The sequence below is a fragment of the Chelmon rostratus genome, chromosome 13 (genome assembly GCF_017976325.1).
Source record: "Chelmon rostratus isolate fCheRos1 chromosome 13, fCheRos1.pri, whole genome shotgun sequence".
In the NCBI taxonomy this organism is placed as follows: domain Eukaryota; kingdom Metazoa; phylum Chordata; class Actinopteri; order Chaetodontiformes; family Chaetodontidae; genus Chelmon; species Chelmon rostratus.
Genome location: NC_055670.1, coordinates 4,984,230 through 5,003,117, shown reverse-complemented (window position 1 = coordinate 5,003,117; position 18,888 = coordinate 4,984,230). Strand labels below are relative to the sequence as shown.

Sequence of the window (18,888 nt, the reverse complement as noted above, 5' to 3'; positions counted from 1 at the left end):
TCACGTAAAAATGGCTTCATGCAAAAAAGCGGCACCTTCAATTTCTGTTATTGTGAGGCTTATTAACCATCCAAACAGCACAGAAACACACACAGATTTCCACACAGAGATCGGTGAAACTCCCAGAGATCTTCAAGAGCCGCTTTCTGCTCGGCCTCTGCTGGTTCAGCTCTGTCAGCTGTGGAAGTAAACATGAAACTGCTCCAGTTTCTCTTCTCTCTGCTTTCAGACGAACGAGAAGTAAAGAATGAAGGATGAGATTTGTTGCCCTCTCTGTGGTTCCTTAGTGGTGCTTGTGTGGGAAATGATGTGAACTTCTGCAGACTAAAGTTTAGTCAATTAGCTGACTTTATCTATTGATGAGGTTTGCTCAGCTAAGAAATTGTAGTCAATTTCAGTCCATTTTTAAATAGGAAATAAGCTGTTATTCATTAGTGGCCAATGTTATTGGCACAACTGTAACACTTGAGAGGTCATTCTACATGACTGCATTCATTAATTAGAGCCAGTGACACTCTCTTTTCTGATTGGTTTGCTGATGGACTGAATGAGGGCTGAACAGTCCATACAAACTCTGACCAACATTGTTAATGCAAATTGCAGTTGTTTATCACAGTATAAAAATAACACTTTTCTCCTAATCCAAACAAACCAAACTGTGTGACATGAACCAGAAAGAAAATTTATTACCCGTCACATTTATCTCCATTAAGAATACTAATACTTTTCCATTATTTTGATTGCTTTATGTAGTGAGGTTCATTGAAAGCTTCTTTTCGAGAATGACCCGAGTTCAAAAAATCATTCAGATGACTGGTGTCGTAGAATAAAACGTTTTACTAATTTATCGTGTTCCTTGGGGAAAAAATATGGCAAAATCTTGATTGGACTGCAGTCAGTTGATAATCATTCATCAGGGTCAGGATCAGCAAAGGCTGGTGTTCACATTCAAACTCCACCTGAAAGCCACTCTGCACCTGAAGGCTGAGACAGTGTGATTGTAAGATGTAGTAAAATCTCCATCTGTGTGTGTCTCCTCTTCAGGTGTTCTTCGCCTCCGTTCGGTCCGGAGGCTCCAGCCAGGTCTACTTCATGACTCTGGGCCGAAGCAACCTGCTCAGCTGGTAGAGGTCCACACTCTGCCCTCTTCCTCCTCCTTCTCCTCATCCTCCTCATTGTCCTCCACCCTCACTAACACTGGATCTCAGAACCCGCCGTCGATGTCTTGTCAGCACTCGGACAACCAAAAGAGAACAAAAACAAGAACCAACCAGCCCTCCGAAGCAGTCGACAACAATGACTCCGCCTTTCCTCTGCAGCCGCAGCCTCGCTGCATCGCCGCCCGGGGCCACCCGGGGCCGCCTGCAACGCAACCGGTCAAGTCACGCAGTCGTCGTCCGCTGAACGTGACGACTCGCACACAAAATGGTTAAATGATTCAAATTAGTATATGACAGGAAGTTGAGATAAATTAAATGTGAATTTAAGAAGAGGGGGCAAACGACTTTTTGTTTCCCTCTCCGTTTTCTTGGAGCTCATCAGATTGCGATGTGATGGATTTTGTACCTCTGCATTATTTCTGCTCCTGGGCTGGTCAGTAAGCTTGAGGTCTTCTAACTACTCGTACTGCTACCACTATAATTACTTCTACTGCTACTACCTTCTGCAGGTCAGCCTCCTGTAAGAGAGTTCCCCTTCTGCCCCGCGTTCATGCCCTCCGCCCTTTCTGACAAGCGTTTCATGGGGCCGCTGGGGGGGGGGGCTGTTGTATTAATGCTACAGTAGTGTGTGTAAATGTACTTCTGTTTGGTCCAGTTACTGCTGACATGCTGGTTAGAGGTCGAGACTGTCAGCCAGGGGTAAACTGAAGAACCCCGGAGCCAGCGGGGCTCGTCATGGCGACAAGCAGGCGGGAGGGGCCTAACGTTTGAGGTTCTACTGTAAGTCTGATTGATGGGACTCGACAGGAGGTGTGTATGTGTGTCGTTGAAGTGTTGTGTTGTTCGGACAGGTGCTTTAAAAGAGGGGACGACAGAGAGAGAAAGATGTTGAAGCAGATGGATTTCAGAATAGTATTTTTTGAATTATTATTACTATTATTATTATTATTCCTTGAAGATAAGTGTAACTATGTGGAGTAAAACATGTCTTTTACCTTGTTTTTAAAGATTTACTCACATCCAACCACAGTCTGCTGTTTGCTTGCTTTACTCTGAACCCACAGAAGTGCAAGGTGTGTTTGTCTGAGAAGAAAGTGATGTGGGTGTGGTCCAAAAGTAAAATAAAGGTGTCTATGTACAATAAAAGTTCATTCAGATCAGTGGTCAATGTCTTTGCCCCACTGGTCGACATGACGACCTAAACTAATACCTGGTAGAGCGATCGGCCAGTGTCCCTCACCTCGAGAAACTTGAACTGCTGTGAATAGTCAGATTTAACATGGGGACAGTGGAGGGGGGCCGGTGTGTGTATGTGCTGGTGCGGTCGGGGAGTCGAGTGGATTTTCGTGGCAGAGAGGTAAACGCATGGTCAGCAGGTTTGTTTCAGCAGAGGAGGTTTTTCTGGGAGGCGGTTTTCTATCTTCCGTTCGTTCCTTCAGATCATTTTTTCATTTGTATCATTTGTATGAATGCAGTGCACTAAGTGTCAAGAATGTAGAAAGACATATTACTGTGTGGTGGTCCAAGGCATGAGATGATGTTTTTGCTTTGTATCTTGTCACAAGTGATCAATCCTAGATGTTCAATTTCGAGTTGAGGCGATTGAAAGCTGCAGCAGCGGAGCCTCTACGTCAGGTGTAGATATTTGCCGGGTATGTGTGTGTGTGTGTGTGTGTGTGTGTGTGTGTTGGGGGGGGGGGGTGAATTCACCAGAGCTGAGGAGGGTTTTCTGGCATCCTGCGAGTTCTGCTGGCGTACGTCAGGCACTCTTTCCCATCAAAGGACATTAACCTTATCAATTCAACACTCAGACTCTGAATTTCAGTGTTACTGTGATGAAGTGTCACGAAACGGGCAACACGGAGCAGAACTTTTCCTCACTCAGCTGTCTGTGAAGAAACCGAAGACATAAACCCTCTTTTATGGGAAGGAATTGTTTTCTCTACTTTGTGCCCCCCCACTTCCTGCTCCAGCTGTTATTTAAGTTGTCTGTATATGTGAAAGACTGAGCAGCAAACTGCAGCATCGACACCCTTCGGGCCGGCAGCTGCCGAGCTGGATTTTCCTCCGTTTCCACAGCGACTCTGAGAGATTGCACATTGTTCAGTGAAAAAAGCGGCAAAGGAGAGTCCAACGTGTGCTTTGTTTCATGTCCGAACAGGTCCTCGCCAGGTCACACACAGGTTTAACTTGGGTGCGTTTTTTTCCCCCTGACGATTACAATCACACACACGAGCAGTGTTTTGATGTGGGGAAGTGTTACTGCCAGTCACTCAGTAACAGTTTCTGTAACGAACTGTTTCCTCCTCCCGTACAGAAAAGCCGTTTGGACCCCAATGCTGTGTCGTCTGAGGTCTGTGTGTGCAGTAGTACCCGGTGTGTGTCTCTTATTGCATCAAGGCCTTGATGAGTGGCTGTATTGACTTCATGAAAACATAGTGGTTATTATTGATATTCTTCATGGGCTAAAAAAGGATGCGATATAGTCTATATCTGGTGAGAAAAAGCAGTCGCTTGCCGACTCACATTGGAAAAAGTGCCAAGAGGGCAGCATTTAAAACGTGTAAACCTATTGTAATGAAAACCACTACTTGGAAATCCTTTTAAAAAAGTCACTTGAAGCATTGTGTATTCTTAAGTTTTAGCGTAGTCGAGAAGCTTAACAATAGTTTCTGTTGTTTCTGTAAGTCTATGTACACGTAAATATGCGACTGCGGTGGTTTAATATTATTATGCTCACCTTAGGTGGAGAAAATGTTTACAGAGGCAATGTTTTGTTACACTAATGTGCATCACGGTATTTATGTTTAATGCATATGCGTCTTTAATTGTTTGTTTTTGCTTTTTGAGCCCGGTTTTTATTGGATATTTTCTTTTCTTTTTTTTTTGGGGTCATCTCCCTCTACCCCACAACATAACCTACTTACAAAACAATAAGGAACACATATGTTGTTCATTTCAGGTATTCGCATAGCGCTGCTTAAACGTGGAAACATTGCAGTTACGTTCCCTGCAGGCTTGGACGTGAGGCGACGTGTCTTTCCTCTGCTGTTTCTGCCATGCTACTCTAACTTATGTCCTCTCTGTGTATGACAGGAAGTCATGTATTTTCCTGAAGGTTTTTTTTTCTTTGAATAAACTTTAAAAGTAATTTTAAAAGACGAGTGTGTCTTTAATCTCTGAAAGGCCTCTGCTGTGGCTTGTTCCTCAAAGCCACATGGAAACATGTTGAAAAGAGAAATGTTGTAACGCTTGTTGACTAACTGAAACTCTTCTGACACATCAGTTGCACGTTTTGCTCTATTTCCACTCTGACCGCTACTTCATGTTTCGTTCAACATGCCATTTTAAAGTTGTTTGCTTTCACATAAAGCCACACTCTGCACTCAGCTAACCAATGCTCAAAGGAAAGAAGCAGTGAACTGTTCAGTCATGCACAATGCAGTAATGATAAATTAGCATTTGCATGAGTATCTTAAAAGTGAATAGTAGGGTGTGTTGTAAATTTTGACATCTTGTTGAGTCCATCCTGTGGTGTTTGTACGTCTGCTTTCTGTCTGAGTGGGTGTCTGAGCGCTGCTGAAAAGAGAAGTGTGGTGTAGTCCGAGGCAGCACCGTTTGCTCTCTTAGCTGATGCAGCTGACTCGCTAATGCCTGCAGTCACCTTGGCCATCAGAAATTTTGAAGATGCAAACTTTAAACTAAAATGAAATGATCTGACATGTAATCAGAATTCATAGACGTGTAAAAGTGAATTAATGGTGTCAAAGTTCTGATTTGCACGTTGGCGCCCCCAAGTGGCAGAAAGCAATAACAGATTGTGTATTGAAATTGCCGAACCCCCCCCCCCGAGTGTTTGTGAAGATGTGATGAGGTTTGACCTTTGACCTGCTAATTTCCCTGTGAAAATAATTCTAACTATTAAAACATGGTCTAATAATCTAAGAAGAAATGAAAATTTGAAAGCTTTGCTAAAAACCTGTTATACTTTATTTTTGTTTGAAGCAGTTCAGTGCAATGATGAAGATAAACCAACCACCCCACTAGAAAATGACATTTAATGATGCCATCACTGTAGAAATCCCACTTAAAAGCCTAATTCTTTATTAGCATTCTTTGTTATCTGTTATGGTCAGAGATGCAGGAAAAGGTCTGTTATCCACACGATTGATAGTCCCTGACAGAAATGGGTTGGGCTTATGGTGTAATACACTGAATGTGAGTGGCTGGAAGGCACATTCCTCATTAGATGGAACACAAAGTAGGTCTGTCAAACTGTTTAGTCATCTGTCCAGTTTAGTCGAGTATCAGGATATAACAGATACCAATGAGGTGACCTGGAGAATTCCCAAAACATGCAACATCTCCTGCTTTCTCAACGGCCAGCCAGAGTTTAATGAACGGCATGTTCTGTGTCGGTTACCTTTTAACCTGCATGTGTTCAGGATACTGAGAGAAGGCTGCTGCTGCCTGTGAGAGCCCCTTGCTTAATGCTTACTGACTGACTACCACCCCCCAAGACTAAAGACAATAATGAACACAGTTGCAGTTGATGATAGAACTCAGAGGTAGCAGAATCAGCTGACGACATTTCATCATCATCATCAAAATGTGAGATTGTAGGAAAACACTGCTTTGATCCAGGACCAGAGGATGAGGGGACATTTTTGTTGTTGTAAAAAATACATATTTGGTCTTTTATATGAAGCCTTTTCAGGTCGACAAACAACTATGACACAGCCTCATTACTAATCAGAGATGATTATTGGTAGAATAACTCTTACTAATATTACTAATTAAATAAAGGGAAACCACCCATTTTGCACATCAAAGTCTGTTTTGAGGTCTTGGAGTACGACTGTATATGTAATACAATAAGGAGCTGCAATAATCTGATAAATTGCCTCAAATGATGTCATTTGAGTCAGCATTGGTTAGCTATCATTGTGACACTGTTATATGCTAAATCAGTATAGTGTTAATAATGATAAGAACTGTACGGCACATTTCAAAAACAAGTTACAAAGTGCTTTAGATAAACGTAAAAAAATGAGGAATGATCAGATGATTATAGTGGAATTCATACAGTAATAAAGAGTAAAAACAGGAATGACCAATACTCTTCATTCAAATCAAGTCTAATATGAAAAGTCCTCTGTGTTTCCTGACTGGGTTGGGTTGGAGGAGCATCGTAATTCATACTCGCAACGCCTGAATTACAAGTTTCTCTCCATCAAAGACAGCTGCAGTGCAGGTTGGCCTGAGTGAGAAGGTCAAGTAAATCAAAGTGTAAAGGTTCACGGGCAGAAGAAGGACAAAAGATGCAGCTTCAGACATAATTTTACCAAATCTGTGTCCATTAAAAAGATATGTAAGTGTTAATGACAAGGCTTTTATTTCCAGGAGCCTGTTCTGATTGTGATCAATCACTGTGAATCCAAACAGGCTGAATATAATGTGAGAAACAGCACTTGCACAGAATCCCACCAGAAACCTCTCCCAGTTATGGGATTGTTTCCCTGACAACCAAGCCAGTGTACAGCTTGCATCACTGAAGAGCACTCACATCATCTGCATGAGAATGTCTTTATTGGAAAATGCCCAGTCAGGATCAATATGCCAGGCAAACTGAGTAATGCACAAGAATGCACAATGGTGGACGCCTCGTTTCTACGCAGGGAGATGACAGAACACTGAGTCACGCCACCACTACACAGCCGTTTTCAAACACTTGTTTAGAAATGGATGGTTAGCCGGGCGCCAAGTGCTTCTTCTCCTTTGAGCAGAGTTTGTGTCACAGTCGATTATATTAGGTATCCATGCAAGAATTTGACCGTTTTATAGCAACAGCCTGCTTCACACATCTCAAACATCAACACAAGTTGTTGGAATAGAGAAAACTATCTGATGATATCTTTCCCCTCAAAGTTCAGCTGACATCCTTTTAATCTAAAAACTGAAAAAACAAATATATTCATAATAATAATGATTAAGAAATTAGGCCCTATTACTCTCAATGTGCTAAATGCTTATAATTATCCCACTTTTTGTGGTTGTGATCTTACACATTAATGGCTACTCAGAAAGAACTTAATTGCTGACTTTCTGAAAATGAACACTGCAAAGCTTGGCTCAGTTTGTCCCTCTCACGTATTATCATTATGTTTGACTCACAGGGCAGTGTGTATCTACCCTCCTTGCATAGATGCAGACAACTGGCACAGTCAGACAACCCAGACGTGAACCCAGCACAAGCTTTAAGCTTTTATCGACTAAACGGTTGGGTCAGGTAGCAGAAATCTACCTACAGCTGGTTTGCATTAATCATGAGGTACAAAGGCTGAAAAGCTATGCAGTATCTGTCAGCACGGCCTGTGAGCGGTGCTACTCCTTGAGTTTAACCACAAATGATCAGCTTTACAGCGTACGATAACAGAAAAATGACAACATACAGTAACAGACATATGCTGGAAATGTTGAATATGACAACGCCTCAGAATACCAGAAATGTAGGATCTTAGGGAATGAGCTAAATAATGGAAACTATATACGTTTTTTAAATAAGTGAGTTATAATAATTTCTCATTAAAAAGACAAGTCTGAAAATAATTTGCTTTTAGGGGGGGTCAACAAAAGAGTAAGTATGGAGCTGGAGCCAGGAGGCCATTAGCCTAGCTTAGCATAAAGACTGGAAGCAGAGGTAAACTGCTAGCCTTACTCTACCCAAAGCTCAAAAATCTACCACCTACTCCTATCACCCCTAAAGCTCACTTATCAAATAGAAAGTAACACAGTTTGGTAGAAAGTAAAACAAATCTTCAGTATGCCTCCGTTATATTGGCAACAGAAACGTGAAGTGAAGAGCTCAGAAACTGCTCGTGACTCATCTACTGTGCAGAGAGTTGCTGTGTGCATGTGCATGTGTGTATGCACATGCATGTGTATGTGTGTGTTCTCGTGCTAAAACAAACACAGAGACGTCCACCAGTGACGCAAGAGGCCGATGATGCCAGAGGAACAGCTACAACAGTTGTAAACACTTGTAAAACTAGACCACTGCTTTTTTTTCAGAATGAACCAGCAGGAAGTCTCTCTTTGCCCATAATGTACAGTATGTGAGTAAGAGTGTGTATGGACTGTGAATGTGTGTGTTGTGGAGTCAGCAGACATGAGTGGTGAGCTGTACGGTACACTACATTGGGAAACCTGAGAAATTTCCATCTGAGAGGGGTGGGAACATTGAAAAGAGAGCGCAGGTTCCCCCTGAGCTGACAGGAAACTGACCACACACTGCTCCAGTCCACGCTGTCACCACATCTGCCTGTCATCACTGTCACACTGCTGAGGCCGCCACGCTCACCTGGACGCTGTGAGTACTCCCTACTGTTGTCTCTGTGTGTAATCATATGCAAGTGTGTATGCATAGCCCAAATATTGAATTCAAATATATTCATATTTGTACATATCTATATAACATACACAGAGTACTATGTAGATAGGTTTAATGCATAGTTCTTACATTGGGGTGTAGCTAAATTTGACTGTTTTTTGCACTATTTTCTAGTTTGAACAAAGACTGTCGACAATCTACGACTTTGAAAGCATTTTCAATTTATTTCCAACAGTTTGAGATTTATCCAAAAAAGACTAAATGATGTGGGTATAAACTTTTTGACAAAGCGAATGAACATGATCGAAAGTATTCAAGGACGGCTGTACCTACTAAAATGGATCAGTAAATAATACTGCATGATATATCCATAATTCAGAAATACATGTATGTATATATTCATCACTTGTGTAAATATATCATGAAAAAACAATATTTACACTAAATGCAAAGTCAGCAGAGGAGGGCTACTGACTCCGGCTCATTATCGCCCTGTTATTAGACAGAAACTGAGCTAAACTCCTACATACAGTACATACAGGAATATCTGTGTATTGTATAATTAGCAAAAAGTAAGATATGACTGTCAGGAGATTGATCATCAAAAATAAACTCAGATAGAATATTTCCTGCTTTAGTCGATACTCTCCGTGGGCCAAAGTTTCCATGTAATCCCAGACAACGTCACGACTGTGTGTATGTATTCATTTCTGACAATGACACTCCCACAGATTTTATGAATGGGACTGTCCTTTGATGACACACTGATGCAGAGATTTTATCAGAGTGTGTGTGTGTGTGTGAAAGTGTTGCCTGCTGTCATCTGATCCCTGTAATCAAAAGGGAGGAAACAGAAGCAGAAGTGAAAATCAGCTTGTTTAAATGGAAATGATGATTTAACTCTGCACGAAAAATGATGTGCACAAACCGTGGAGTTTATCTTCCTCTTTGACGGCTCCCTGTAGCTGGGCTAAAACTGAGGAACAGTTACATTTACTACTTAGTTTTTCATGTTTTCTAAAACTGTTAAACTGTAGAAAAAACAGGCCTGCACAGTATTTTGTGTATATATATATATATATTGTAAATAACTAGTAGAAATAGAAAAATATATGTTTTCTTCATTATAATTGTTTGTATTATGTTGCTGACCTTTGGTACAAGTGGCCTTTAACCATGTAATGTGACTCACCTCATGTGCTGCTGTTGGTAAACCCCTGTGCTTAAGTTTGCCTGCTAAGCGTGGGAGCGGGATGAACGGGAGTGCCTGCGTTTCCAGGCGACGACTCTTGTGATGTCAGTTTTAGAAACTACCAAAGAGCTTAAATTAAAGACAGACGTCATTACAACTCCAAGCTGCTTGAGGAAGCATCGGCAAAATCCCAGCAACAGTACTTGTACAGTACTACTCCTTTAATATTTTGTTGAGAAGAGTGGCATTTTATTATCCTTTCTGTGATTGTTATTTCTCTTATCTTCAGTTTTTACTTGCTGGTATTAAACTCAGTGGTGTGCACTAAAAACGGAAAGCAACAAAACAAACCCTGCTCTCTCAGAGGGTTACACATCACTACACATTTTTTTTTAAGCTGCTCTTTTAGTTCAGATGTTTGTGTCACTGCAGACTGCCATTATGGTCCGTTTGGTACTGATGTTCGCTCTGGTCATCATTGAATACGTTTATGGAGGACCTCCACTACAAACACTACCACCACTGCCTATGAAAGGTGAGCATTTTATATACATGTTCAAATGCACACATGGTGTTATATATAGCAACAGCTCTGGGGTAGGCTGACCCATGTGTCCGTTGGGAAATTGGGAGGCTCTGTTATGCTTGTTTGCTTCCGAGGTACCGATTGGTCGAGTGTGCACACGAGATGAAACACTTATTCTCCCTTATTAAGTCTTAAAATAGCTGACTGCCATTGTAGTAAAGGAATAAGAAGAGCTTGGAGACCTTTCATATTTCTATTTTCAACCTTATTTTTCTTATTATCAAGTGGGTTTTATTTTCCATTCATGTTCATTCTGTCATTTCATATGAAGCACTTAGAGCTGCAATTCTTGTATGAATGGTGCGGTACAAATTAAGTTTATTATTATTAGTTATTAGTATATAATATATATATATATATACAGTTTTTGACTGTTGTGTCCCCTGCAGATGGTTGCTACCTGGTGTCTCCGGAGGTGGGGAAATTCAGAGTGGAGGGCGACGCAGTAATCCTCTCTTTCCCAATGTTCGAAAGTGTGCTTAAAGCACGTAAAATCGCCCCCCCAACAGCAGAGTACAGAATCACCAAGGGCAATGGGACAGGGGGTGTGGCCTATCAGGGTGAGGGGCGTGTCCAGCAGAGTAACAGACAGCTGTGGCTCCTTCCAGCCCAGGCTTCAGACTCAGGGGAATATACCTGCACTTACAGGTAGGCACTGAAACGTCTACCTCACCTGCACTGTTATTTTATTCACGCTGACAAGGCAATTTCTTTTCATATCTGGAGGTTTTCCTAAGCACGTAGTTGCTAAATATTTTCTGTCTGGAAGCAACTGCAATATCCTGCAAGTTTGGTCAATGTGTCTGTTGATAAGGCCAGTGAGAAAAAGTAGTAAACTTTTAAAAGAAATAAGGAGTGATTTGTCCTTTAGAGTATGCAGTCCTGGAGTGACTGCATATACAGTGTAAATATACAATAACACAGGGAACCATGTGTTGACTCAATTGACAAGCCCACAGGCGCAAGGTTCAGGTGCAGACTCTATACACAAAAGAAGTGGTTTCACAAAAGTGTGGTTTATTAACAAAAGGCGCTCAGGATATCACACTACAAAACTAGAAATGCAAGGCAAACCAAGTACAAACAAAAGGCGCTAGGTTTTAGACAAAGAAACAAAACTCTCAAAAGACTTTCAAATTTCTAGATAACAAAGTAACAAACAAAATGCGCAAGGATCTTGGCAAAAGGAAACAACTCGCAAACTACTAACAAACACAAAAAGGGTCTCTAGGCCTACTCGCCTATCTTAACAAGGCAAAACAAGGAATCAGGGAGCTTTTCAGAGCAAGAAGGTCAAGGCTGGTTCACGACGTGGCACAAGACAATCTGGCACAGGACAAAGGGAGACGCAGACTATAAATACACGAGGTAACAAGGAACAGGTGGAGACAATTAGGGCGGGGTAGACAATTATACAGAACATCAGGATACCAGGAAGTCAAGGGTCTGAAACGAGAGGAGAATTAGGTTTCACAATAAAACAGGAAGTGCAAGACGAGACATAACGCTAGTGAACAAAACACATTAACAGACACGATGAGACATGACATAAATAAGCTATCACAAATTACAAATGTCCTTTTTCAAACAATTTGTATATTATATGGCAGGTGATCAGACTTATTCTGATCACCTGCCATATAATATATGGCATTTTATCCTTCTAGGTGAAGAACAACCTTCTTGCTACCTTTGATTTAATATTTGTGTCCTCAATTTTGCCTCCAGAAATGAAACCTACTGTGTAACTGGGAGTATCAAGCTACATGTGTACGAGTCCAGTTCTGTTGACATGGAGAAACTGTCCCATCCAATCCCAGTCGAGGTGGGAGAGAAGCTGACATTCAAATGTCCGTTTTTAAGTGACTTCAACAAGACAGGCAGATCGATAGAGTGGTACAAGGTGAGAGGAGAAATGCTTTGTATACTGGCCGCTGATCAGCACCAATATATCATCTGCTGAGACAGTAATCTTTTAAAGCTCATTGTTTCAAGTTTTTTTTCCAACGTTATTGTAATTTTTCTCAATTCAATGCAGCAATGTATTCTTCTTTTTGAAGGTATCGACACTCATTCTAACAAATTACTAAATATAATGAAGTAAGACTTTCAGAATATCAGAATTAATTATCAATTAAGGAATCGTAAATCTGAAGGTGTTTATTTTTTGCGCCATTGACACTGTGTCAAGTCAATTTCAGTCAATTTACCCAGAATCACAAATTTGTTTCAGTGAGCTATGCAATGTGTAACATTTTGAAAAATGTGAAGCTGTTTATGAGGTGAGGTGATGTTTATTTATCATAGTGAGATGCTGTGATGTCTGTGATGTGGTGTGTTACTGGAGACTGTAGCTCAAGGGCAGAGGAGTTACAGCACTGTTGCCTAGAAAGAGATGAGTTTCATTACAGTTACTGCCAGTAGTGGTCTACAAAAATTATATATTAGTCATCGTCCATTAATGAATGCGTTGATACAATGATGACCTTAATCTTATGGACTTCAAACTCAAAAAGCAACAGTTATGCAACTCTTTGGGGCAAGGGAGGTCCAGGCTACATCTCCTTTCAGTGTCAGGGCCTTGCTCCTTCCCTGTGAGTGACGCAGTATGTTGCTTCCCGACAGGACTCCGGTCCTACTCACCTTCAGCTGGGCAGAGCGGGCTCTTTCAGCCAGGACAGGGGAATCCTACTGATCCCTGCTGTGAAGCCATCTCACGCCGGTGTCTACACCTGCCAGCTCACAACGCTCATCAACAACCAGCAGTACAAAGTCAGCAGAGCCATCCTCCTCAAAGTGCAAGGTCGGTGATGCCACCACACTTATCATTCTATTATGAAAAGCTCTGCTGAGGAGCGTAGACTACGTTGTCTGATTCTCTATGAGAGAAATTTCTACTGTTTTATTTTGAAACCTAATTACAATATGTATACTCCTGGACCCTTATTGAACAGTGTTTGTTATTTGACATAAATATTATTGGTGTCAGGTATGAAAAAGGAATCAGTGAGCACATGCTTTGGGTGGAGTGGTTGAGGATTAATGTATATACCTCTCCAGTCATATTTAATGTCTGCTTTGTATGATGATAAAAACACAAGAAATAACTGATGTTTATTTGATGAGAAGTTCACATATATTAAAATATCCAGAAATTTGTCAGTAGAATCACAAATGTTTAAAACTGAAATAATATATGTTATTTGCCACCAAATATTACAGAATTATAGGATCATGAGTAATACTCATGTAGGTAGATTAAGTGGAGAAACCATTAGTTTATGTCTTCACATTAACATGGTCAATCATTAGTGTGCCCTGCCCTCTACTGGCCAAATAGGTGCAACACGCTAACCTCACTTGGCTACAGGGAGCAGACATCTCAAGCTCACACAAGACGCAAGAAACTCCACAAGAACACCTGGCTTATTACCTGGCATGAATTATGTGTGAATGAGTCGTTGTTGCTGTCATTTGAAGAGCTGCTTGTTTGGATGTGTTCTCTAAATGTTTGTGTATGTGTGAACCTCCAGACCCTGCCACCACTCCCACCCCCACTGTGCCTGACCTCTCCGTGACCACCAACCCAGGCCTGATGAGCCACAGCAGCTACAGGACTGCTCACAGTGAGTTGTTCGGGACTGTTTTGGTGTTCAATTTCTACTTTGTAGAAACCACATTTCTCTGTGGAGCACTAAAACTGACGATGGCACTGATTAAATGTGTTCCTTTACGTCTTAGCTCCAATAATTCAACCACCTGTGATTGTCTCGCCACTGAATGGAACCATTTTTGAAAGTGTACATGGTGAGTGATAATATATGTTTCCAATCTCATGCTTAGATGCAACATAGATGGACTGTTTACATACAACAAATGTGTGACGTTGATTAACTTTTGACTTCATTTAGGTTCAGGACTGGAGCTGTTTTGCAAGGTTCTCACTGAATATGAAATAGCAGATTCCACTGTGGTCACCTGGCTGGTCAATGGCCAATCAGTGGAGTCATCATACCTTGATGGGCGGGCTCTGCAAGGGGGAAGGAGGTAAATGACGATTTGTTTTTGCCCCTCAAACAGAGTAGGCTACTTTCCTGCTAAAGGAAATAATGTACTTTAGAGCCCCCAGGTGGCAGAGACAGAGCACTACTTGACTTTAGATTGAAAACTTTACTCAAATTTGAAAACTTTCCAAAATGAAAAAAAAAATTATCTTTTTAAGATGCATGCTGAAATTTGAACACAAATACTGAAATCACAGTTTGAAGTGATGTTATCTGTTCACTTGCTGCCACTGAGGAAACACTTTGGATCGTACCTTCTTGATTTTGATTGGCCCTTTTTGTGTGCTGTGGTTAAAGCTGCTAATATAATTACATAACCATCCTGCCTAGTTTAAGCTTCGAGGTACAGTGGTTGCCAAATTTATTAGAACACTTGGCATATTAAGAGGTTTCAGTTGGCCATTAAAATACATATTAAAAGAATGAAATATCTACAAAGTCATCATTACGCTCTATAAACCACAGAATAGAGCCATCATAAGGAGGTTTAGGTCATTTTCCTTACAAAAAAACAGCTAGGCCTGTTTCACTGTCAATGTCACACACTCATGTTCCTTCACAGAAGAACACTTGAGTAATCACTGTCGGGTGTGATCGTGGTTAAATTGATGGTGATACGAGAGCCTCAGGACACAGCTGTGTGATTCTTTTGAATGTACAAGGCCGATCCTGCTTATTAAGTGATTGACAGCATCAGGGTTTTGTCACTGAGGCCACACCACTAATTGGTATAAATTCAAAGCCTCTTGGAGCACATGTTGTTCCTTGAACATGGCTAAGGTGAAGAAGGAGCTAACAAGTGAGCAATGGGTTCAAATAAGGGCCCTTCTTAATGCTGGCTGGAGTTACCACCACATAGCCAAGAAGGTGAGATGCAGTCCAAGCACTGTGAAGTACACTCCAGACCTCCATGATGCCACCAATTCACACCACAATTGAAAGGGGAGAAAAAATAAACTTTCAGACAGACATGTGAAGCATCTCAGAATTCTCAGTCTGAAGGACCGAAGAAAGACCTCACGAGAACTGCGTGACAAGATCAACACCACAGTGATGAGCGGTGCAACAGTGTCTTCAAGAACTGAGTGTCGGAAACTGGGAGAAGAAGGACTTGTTGGCAGGACAGCACCAAAGAAACCATTACTGAAAGAGAAAAACAGAGTGAAACGCCAGAAGTTTCCAAAAGAACACAAGAAACAGACAAAGGAAGACTGGTATAAATTGCCGTGGACTGATGACTTCAAGTTTGAACAGTTTGGCAACAAGCAAAGAGTGTATGTTGGATGGAGGGAGGGGGAGAGCTATAAAAATGATTGTCTCTTACCAACAGTTAAACACAAAGGGAGTAGTATTATGGTGTGGGGTGCCATTTCAGGCTCAGGAACAGGTGACTTAGTGAAAATTGATGACATCATGGATAGGAAAGTACACCACAACATTCTGGTGAGGCATGACATACCACCTGGGAGTTGTTTTATTGGGCCTGGATTTATTTTCCAAGAGGACAATGACCCTAATCCTCTATTACCTGGGACTACCTGCAACAGAAGGAATCTGCTGGAACTTGAAAATGATGGACTGGCCCCCTCAGAGTCCAGATCTCAACCCCATTGAGCAAATTTGGGGCGAGTTTGAAAATGAAGTGGACAGATCTATTGTACATTCAATGACAAGCTGTTGGTTTGAGTTGCAGAAGGCATGGGATAACATTACTGCTGAAGTTCTCAGGAAGTATATTGACACTATGCCAGAGAGATGTGCTGCTGAAACTGCTGCACAAGGTGGACATACCAAATATTAAAGTTAAAAGTGGATAAACACGGTTGGAATCACCTCATCTGATATTTGTTGTGCTCAGTGCAACCATCTCCATGCTTCATGAGCATTATGAAATGGAATCATGTTTTGGGAGCAAAAAAAGGTCAATATTTTAAAATCTATCAGGTGTTGTAATAATTTTGGCCACCACTGTACATCTGATTAGTTAGTAGCTTTCTGCCACATTTGCCCAACTACAGGCATCTTGGCCAGGGCTCCCTTGAAAAGGAGATTTTGTGATCTCTGTGGGATTTACCTGGTTAAATAAAAGTTAAATAAAATAGCAACAATAAGTCATACCGTGTAAACATACAGCTAATGTCGGTCTCAATGTTTCCAGGGTAACCAGGGTTCCTGGAGGCTGCCAGATTGAGTTGAGGCTAATTTTGGTGGCGATGACTGAAGAAGACGTGAACACAGAGCTGAAGTGTGTCACTCAGAACCAAGGAGGGAGACAGGAAGTTGTTGTCCAGCTTCAGCTAGAGGGTGAGTCGTGAGTGCATGTACAGTGTGTAAATGAGAGGACCACTGCAACACTTTTGTCACTCAGATACTTATGATGTAAAATTCTTCAAAAACAACCAATGTGCTATTTTTCTATTTTTTTTTTTTTTTCACATTTTGGACATTATTGGTGTCAATTATGATAACATGACTAGACTGTACTCAGTGACATAATTGCTGAGATCTGGGAACACGGCATTTTGGATGATGAGCCAGTCCAAGACTGGAAGGATCCCTCACGATGACATAGACGACCAGTGGCCTCTGTATAAAAACATGCATTTACCTCGGTCTCTCTCTTTGCAGACTCCACATTTACATGGCTGGTGGTAGCTGTGGTGGCCACATCCTGCTTCCTGACCGTGGTTTCTGTCTTCCTCTATGTCCTCTGCAAACCTAGAAGGAAAAAGAAAATGGATTACTTTCTGGCTCGACAGAACAGCACCTTCTAGCTCTGCTGGTGCACACACTCTCCTCCACAAACTTCTTCCATGTTTTGGCGTGGGATGTTGTGCAGTGAAACCACCATGTTGTGTTTGGTGTTCACACTCCTTTCACAGGGATTCAGTGTTAGTAAATCAGTAGCTGTATTCTGCTGCAGTGACATGCACTCAGCTCCTGTCCTCCATCTCTTTATCCTTGACTGAAAATTATATGAGGAATTTTTGTGACAATGCTAATTTGGCAATTAGAAGCATTTGGTTTATTAAAGTTGAAGCCATTGCAAAAGTTTTCTTTCATGCACCAGAATAACCAAACTGATGCCAAACAAAAGTACAGGACATGCACAATGGCAACACTCTGCATGTACATGTGTAGGTGAATTTGTCATTCAAACACTCCGTACAAGGGTCAAAAATAAACACTCAGTGGCCACCAAATGTATATATTTCAAAGAGCAGAAATGGGAAGGGTCTTGTATAATAGAGAAGTGTTCAGGCCATTTACATGGCAAATCTAATGAATCTAATCTCTATGTTGTGTGCATGTTTGATTGTATGTTGCATTTAAAATGGAATAATCCCATTAAAATAAGAGTTACATTACTGTTGTGCTAAAAGTATTTAACAGTGCTGATGGTCCAGCTGTTCTGCTGATTATTCTAAAATCTATCAATGCATCATTTTATGTGGTTATTGTATATAAGGTATTATGTGTTGAACTAAAAGTGCAGCACTGTCCTACGAAACATGATAGAATAAAGTGCCACAGCCTTGAAACTGTATCTGAGATTATTTGCTGCCTGAGTAACTGTTTAATATTTGATCTGACTTTGAATGATGCACGACTGTTTAGACTTTATCTTGCTTTATATTGTATATCTGTATATATAAGTACATCTTTGCTGTCATGTACATGACCATGTGTTCTTGAACTAAGAAAAACAGCCCTGTTTTTACCCTTGTGGCATATCCTTCAGAATATCCTTCAGTTCATCTGAAAAATTCAACATAACCTAATTTGAAGATGCATGGTTTTCACTGCACAGGGTTAAGAAACATGGTTGCAGTACAATAAGGTCACTCTAACAACTCTGACAAAGCACCACAGAGGCCTGTGAGAAACACATGAATCCATCTTTTAAACCAGTGGTCCCCAACCTTTTCTGTACCATGGCCCAGTTTAATGTCTGACAATATTTTCACGGCCAGTCTAAAGGTGTAGCAGATAAAAACAAAATAAAATGGTAAGATCGGCATTAAAAACTCTGGTATTTTCTCTTTAATAATGATAATAACAATAATAATGAACGTAAATCGACTTCTTAATCATTTGAAGAGGACCTGGCTGCAGCCTGGCACTGTCAGGCACCACCTGTTTTTCAAATTATGTGAAAAAACAAAATAATGGAAATTATTTTTTCTTTCTGTGCAGCCCAGTACCAAACCGCGGCCCACGGGTTGGGGATCAATGTTTTAAACCATATCCTGTTCAGGGTTGGCTGGCCTGTCCCTGTGTGCGCTGAGCAAAAGACATTCAAACACATACAGACTCACATGTAATTTGGAGACGTGAAAAACACAGAAAACCACCCAGCCTCTGAGCCACCCTGCACATATACAACTTTTCTAGTCCACAACGTGGATTTACATGAGGCAGGGATCATTTACAGACAGCATAGTTTCACGACTAAAGCAGTGATAATGTACGCCGGTTTTTATCTCTCAACATGA

At 41.2% G+C, this 18,888-nt stretch overlaps 2 protein-coding genes across 4 annotated transcripts in view; both read left to right on the top strand.

Moving 5' to 3' along the window:
- Nucleotides 1-4,313, top strand: part of LOC121615959 (mitogen-activated protein kinase kinase kinase kinase 4-like) — a 90,721-nt gene extending 86,408 nt beyond the window's left edge. For all 3 annotated transcript variants that reach the window (XM_041950510.1, XM_041950509.1, XM_041950507.1), the window contains one exon: nt 1,045-4,313. In XM_041950510.1, the coding sequence (XP_041806444.1) occupies nt 1,045-1,128 (84 nt within the window). In that variant the 3' untranslated portion in view covers nt 1,129-4,313. The remainder of the gene's footprint in view (nt 1-1,044) is intronic.
- A 4,080-nt stretch (nt 4,314-8,393) lies between these two features.
- Nucleotides 8,394-18,378, top strand: LOC121616284 (interleukin-1 receptor type 2). The gene is made up of 10 exons (XM_041951005.1): nt 8,394-8,529; nt 10,175-10,277; nt 10,718-10,976; nt 12,057-12,231; nt 12,954-13,131; nt 13,862-13,954; nt 14,070-14,135; nt 14,240-14,375; nt 16,551-16,696; nt 17,021-18,378. The coding sequence occupies exons 2-10, from the start codon at nt 10,184-10,186 to the stop codon at nt 17,164-17,166; spliced, it is 1,293 nt and encodes a 430-aa protein (XP_041806939.1). The 5' UTR covers nt 8,394-8,529; nt 10,175-10,183; the 3' UTR covers nt 17,167-18,378.
- Nucleotides 18,379-18,888: the final 510 nt, after the last annotated feature.

Bases quoted from the DNA above. Each gene is read 5' to 3' on its own strand.
- LOC121616284 (XM_041951005.1), top strand. From the start codon at position 10,184: ATGGTCCGTTTGGTACTGATGTTCGCTCTGGTCATCATTGAATACGTT. The intron at 10,278-10,717 runs GTGAGCATTTTA...TGTCCCCTGCAG, and splicing joins ACCACCACTGCCTATGAAAG to ATGGTTGCTACCTGGTGTCT. The intron at 14,136-14,239 runs GTGAGTGATAAT...GACTTCATTTAG, and splicing joins CATTTTTGAAAGTGTACATG to GTTCAGGACTGGAGCTGTTT.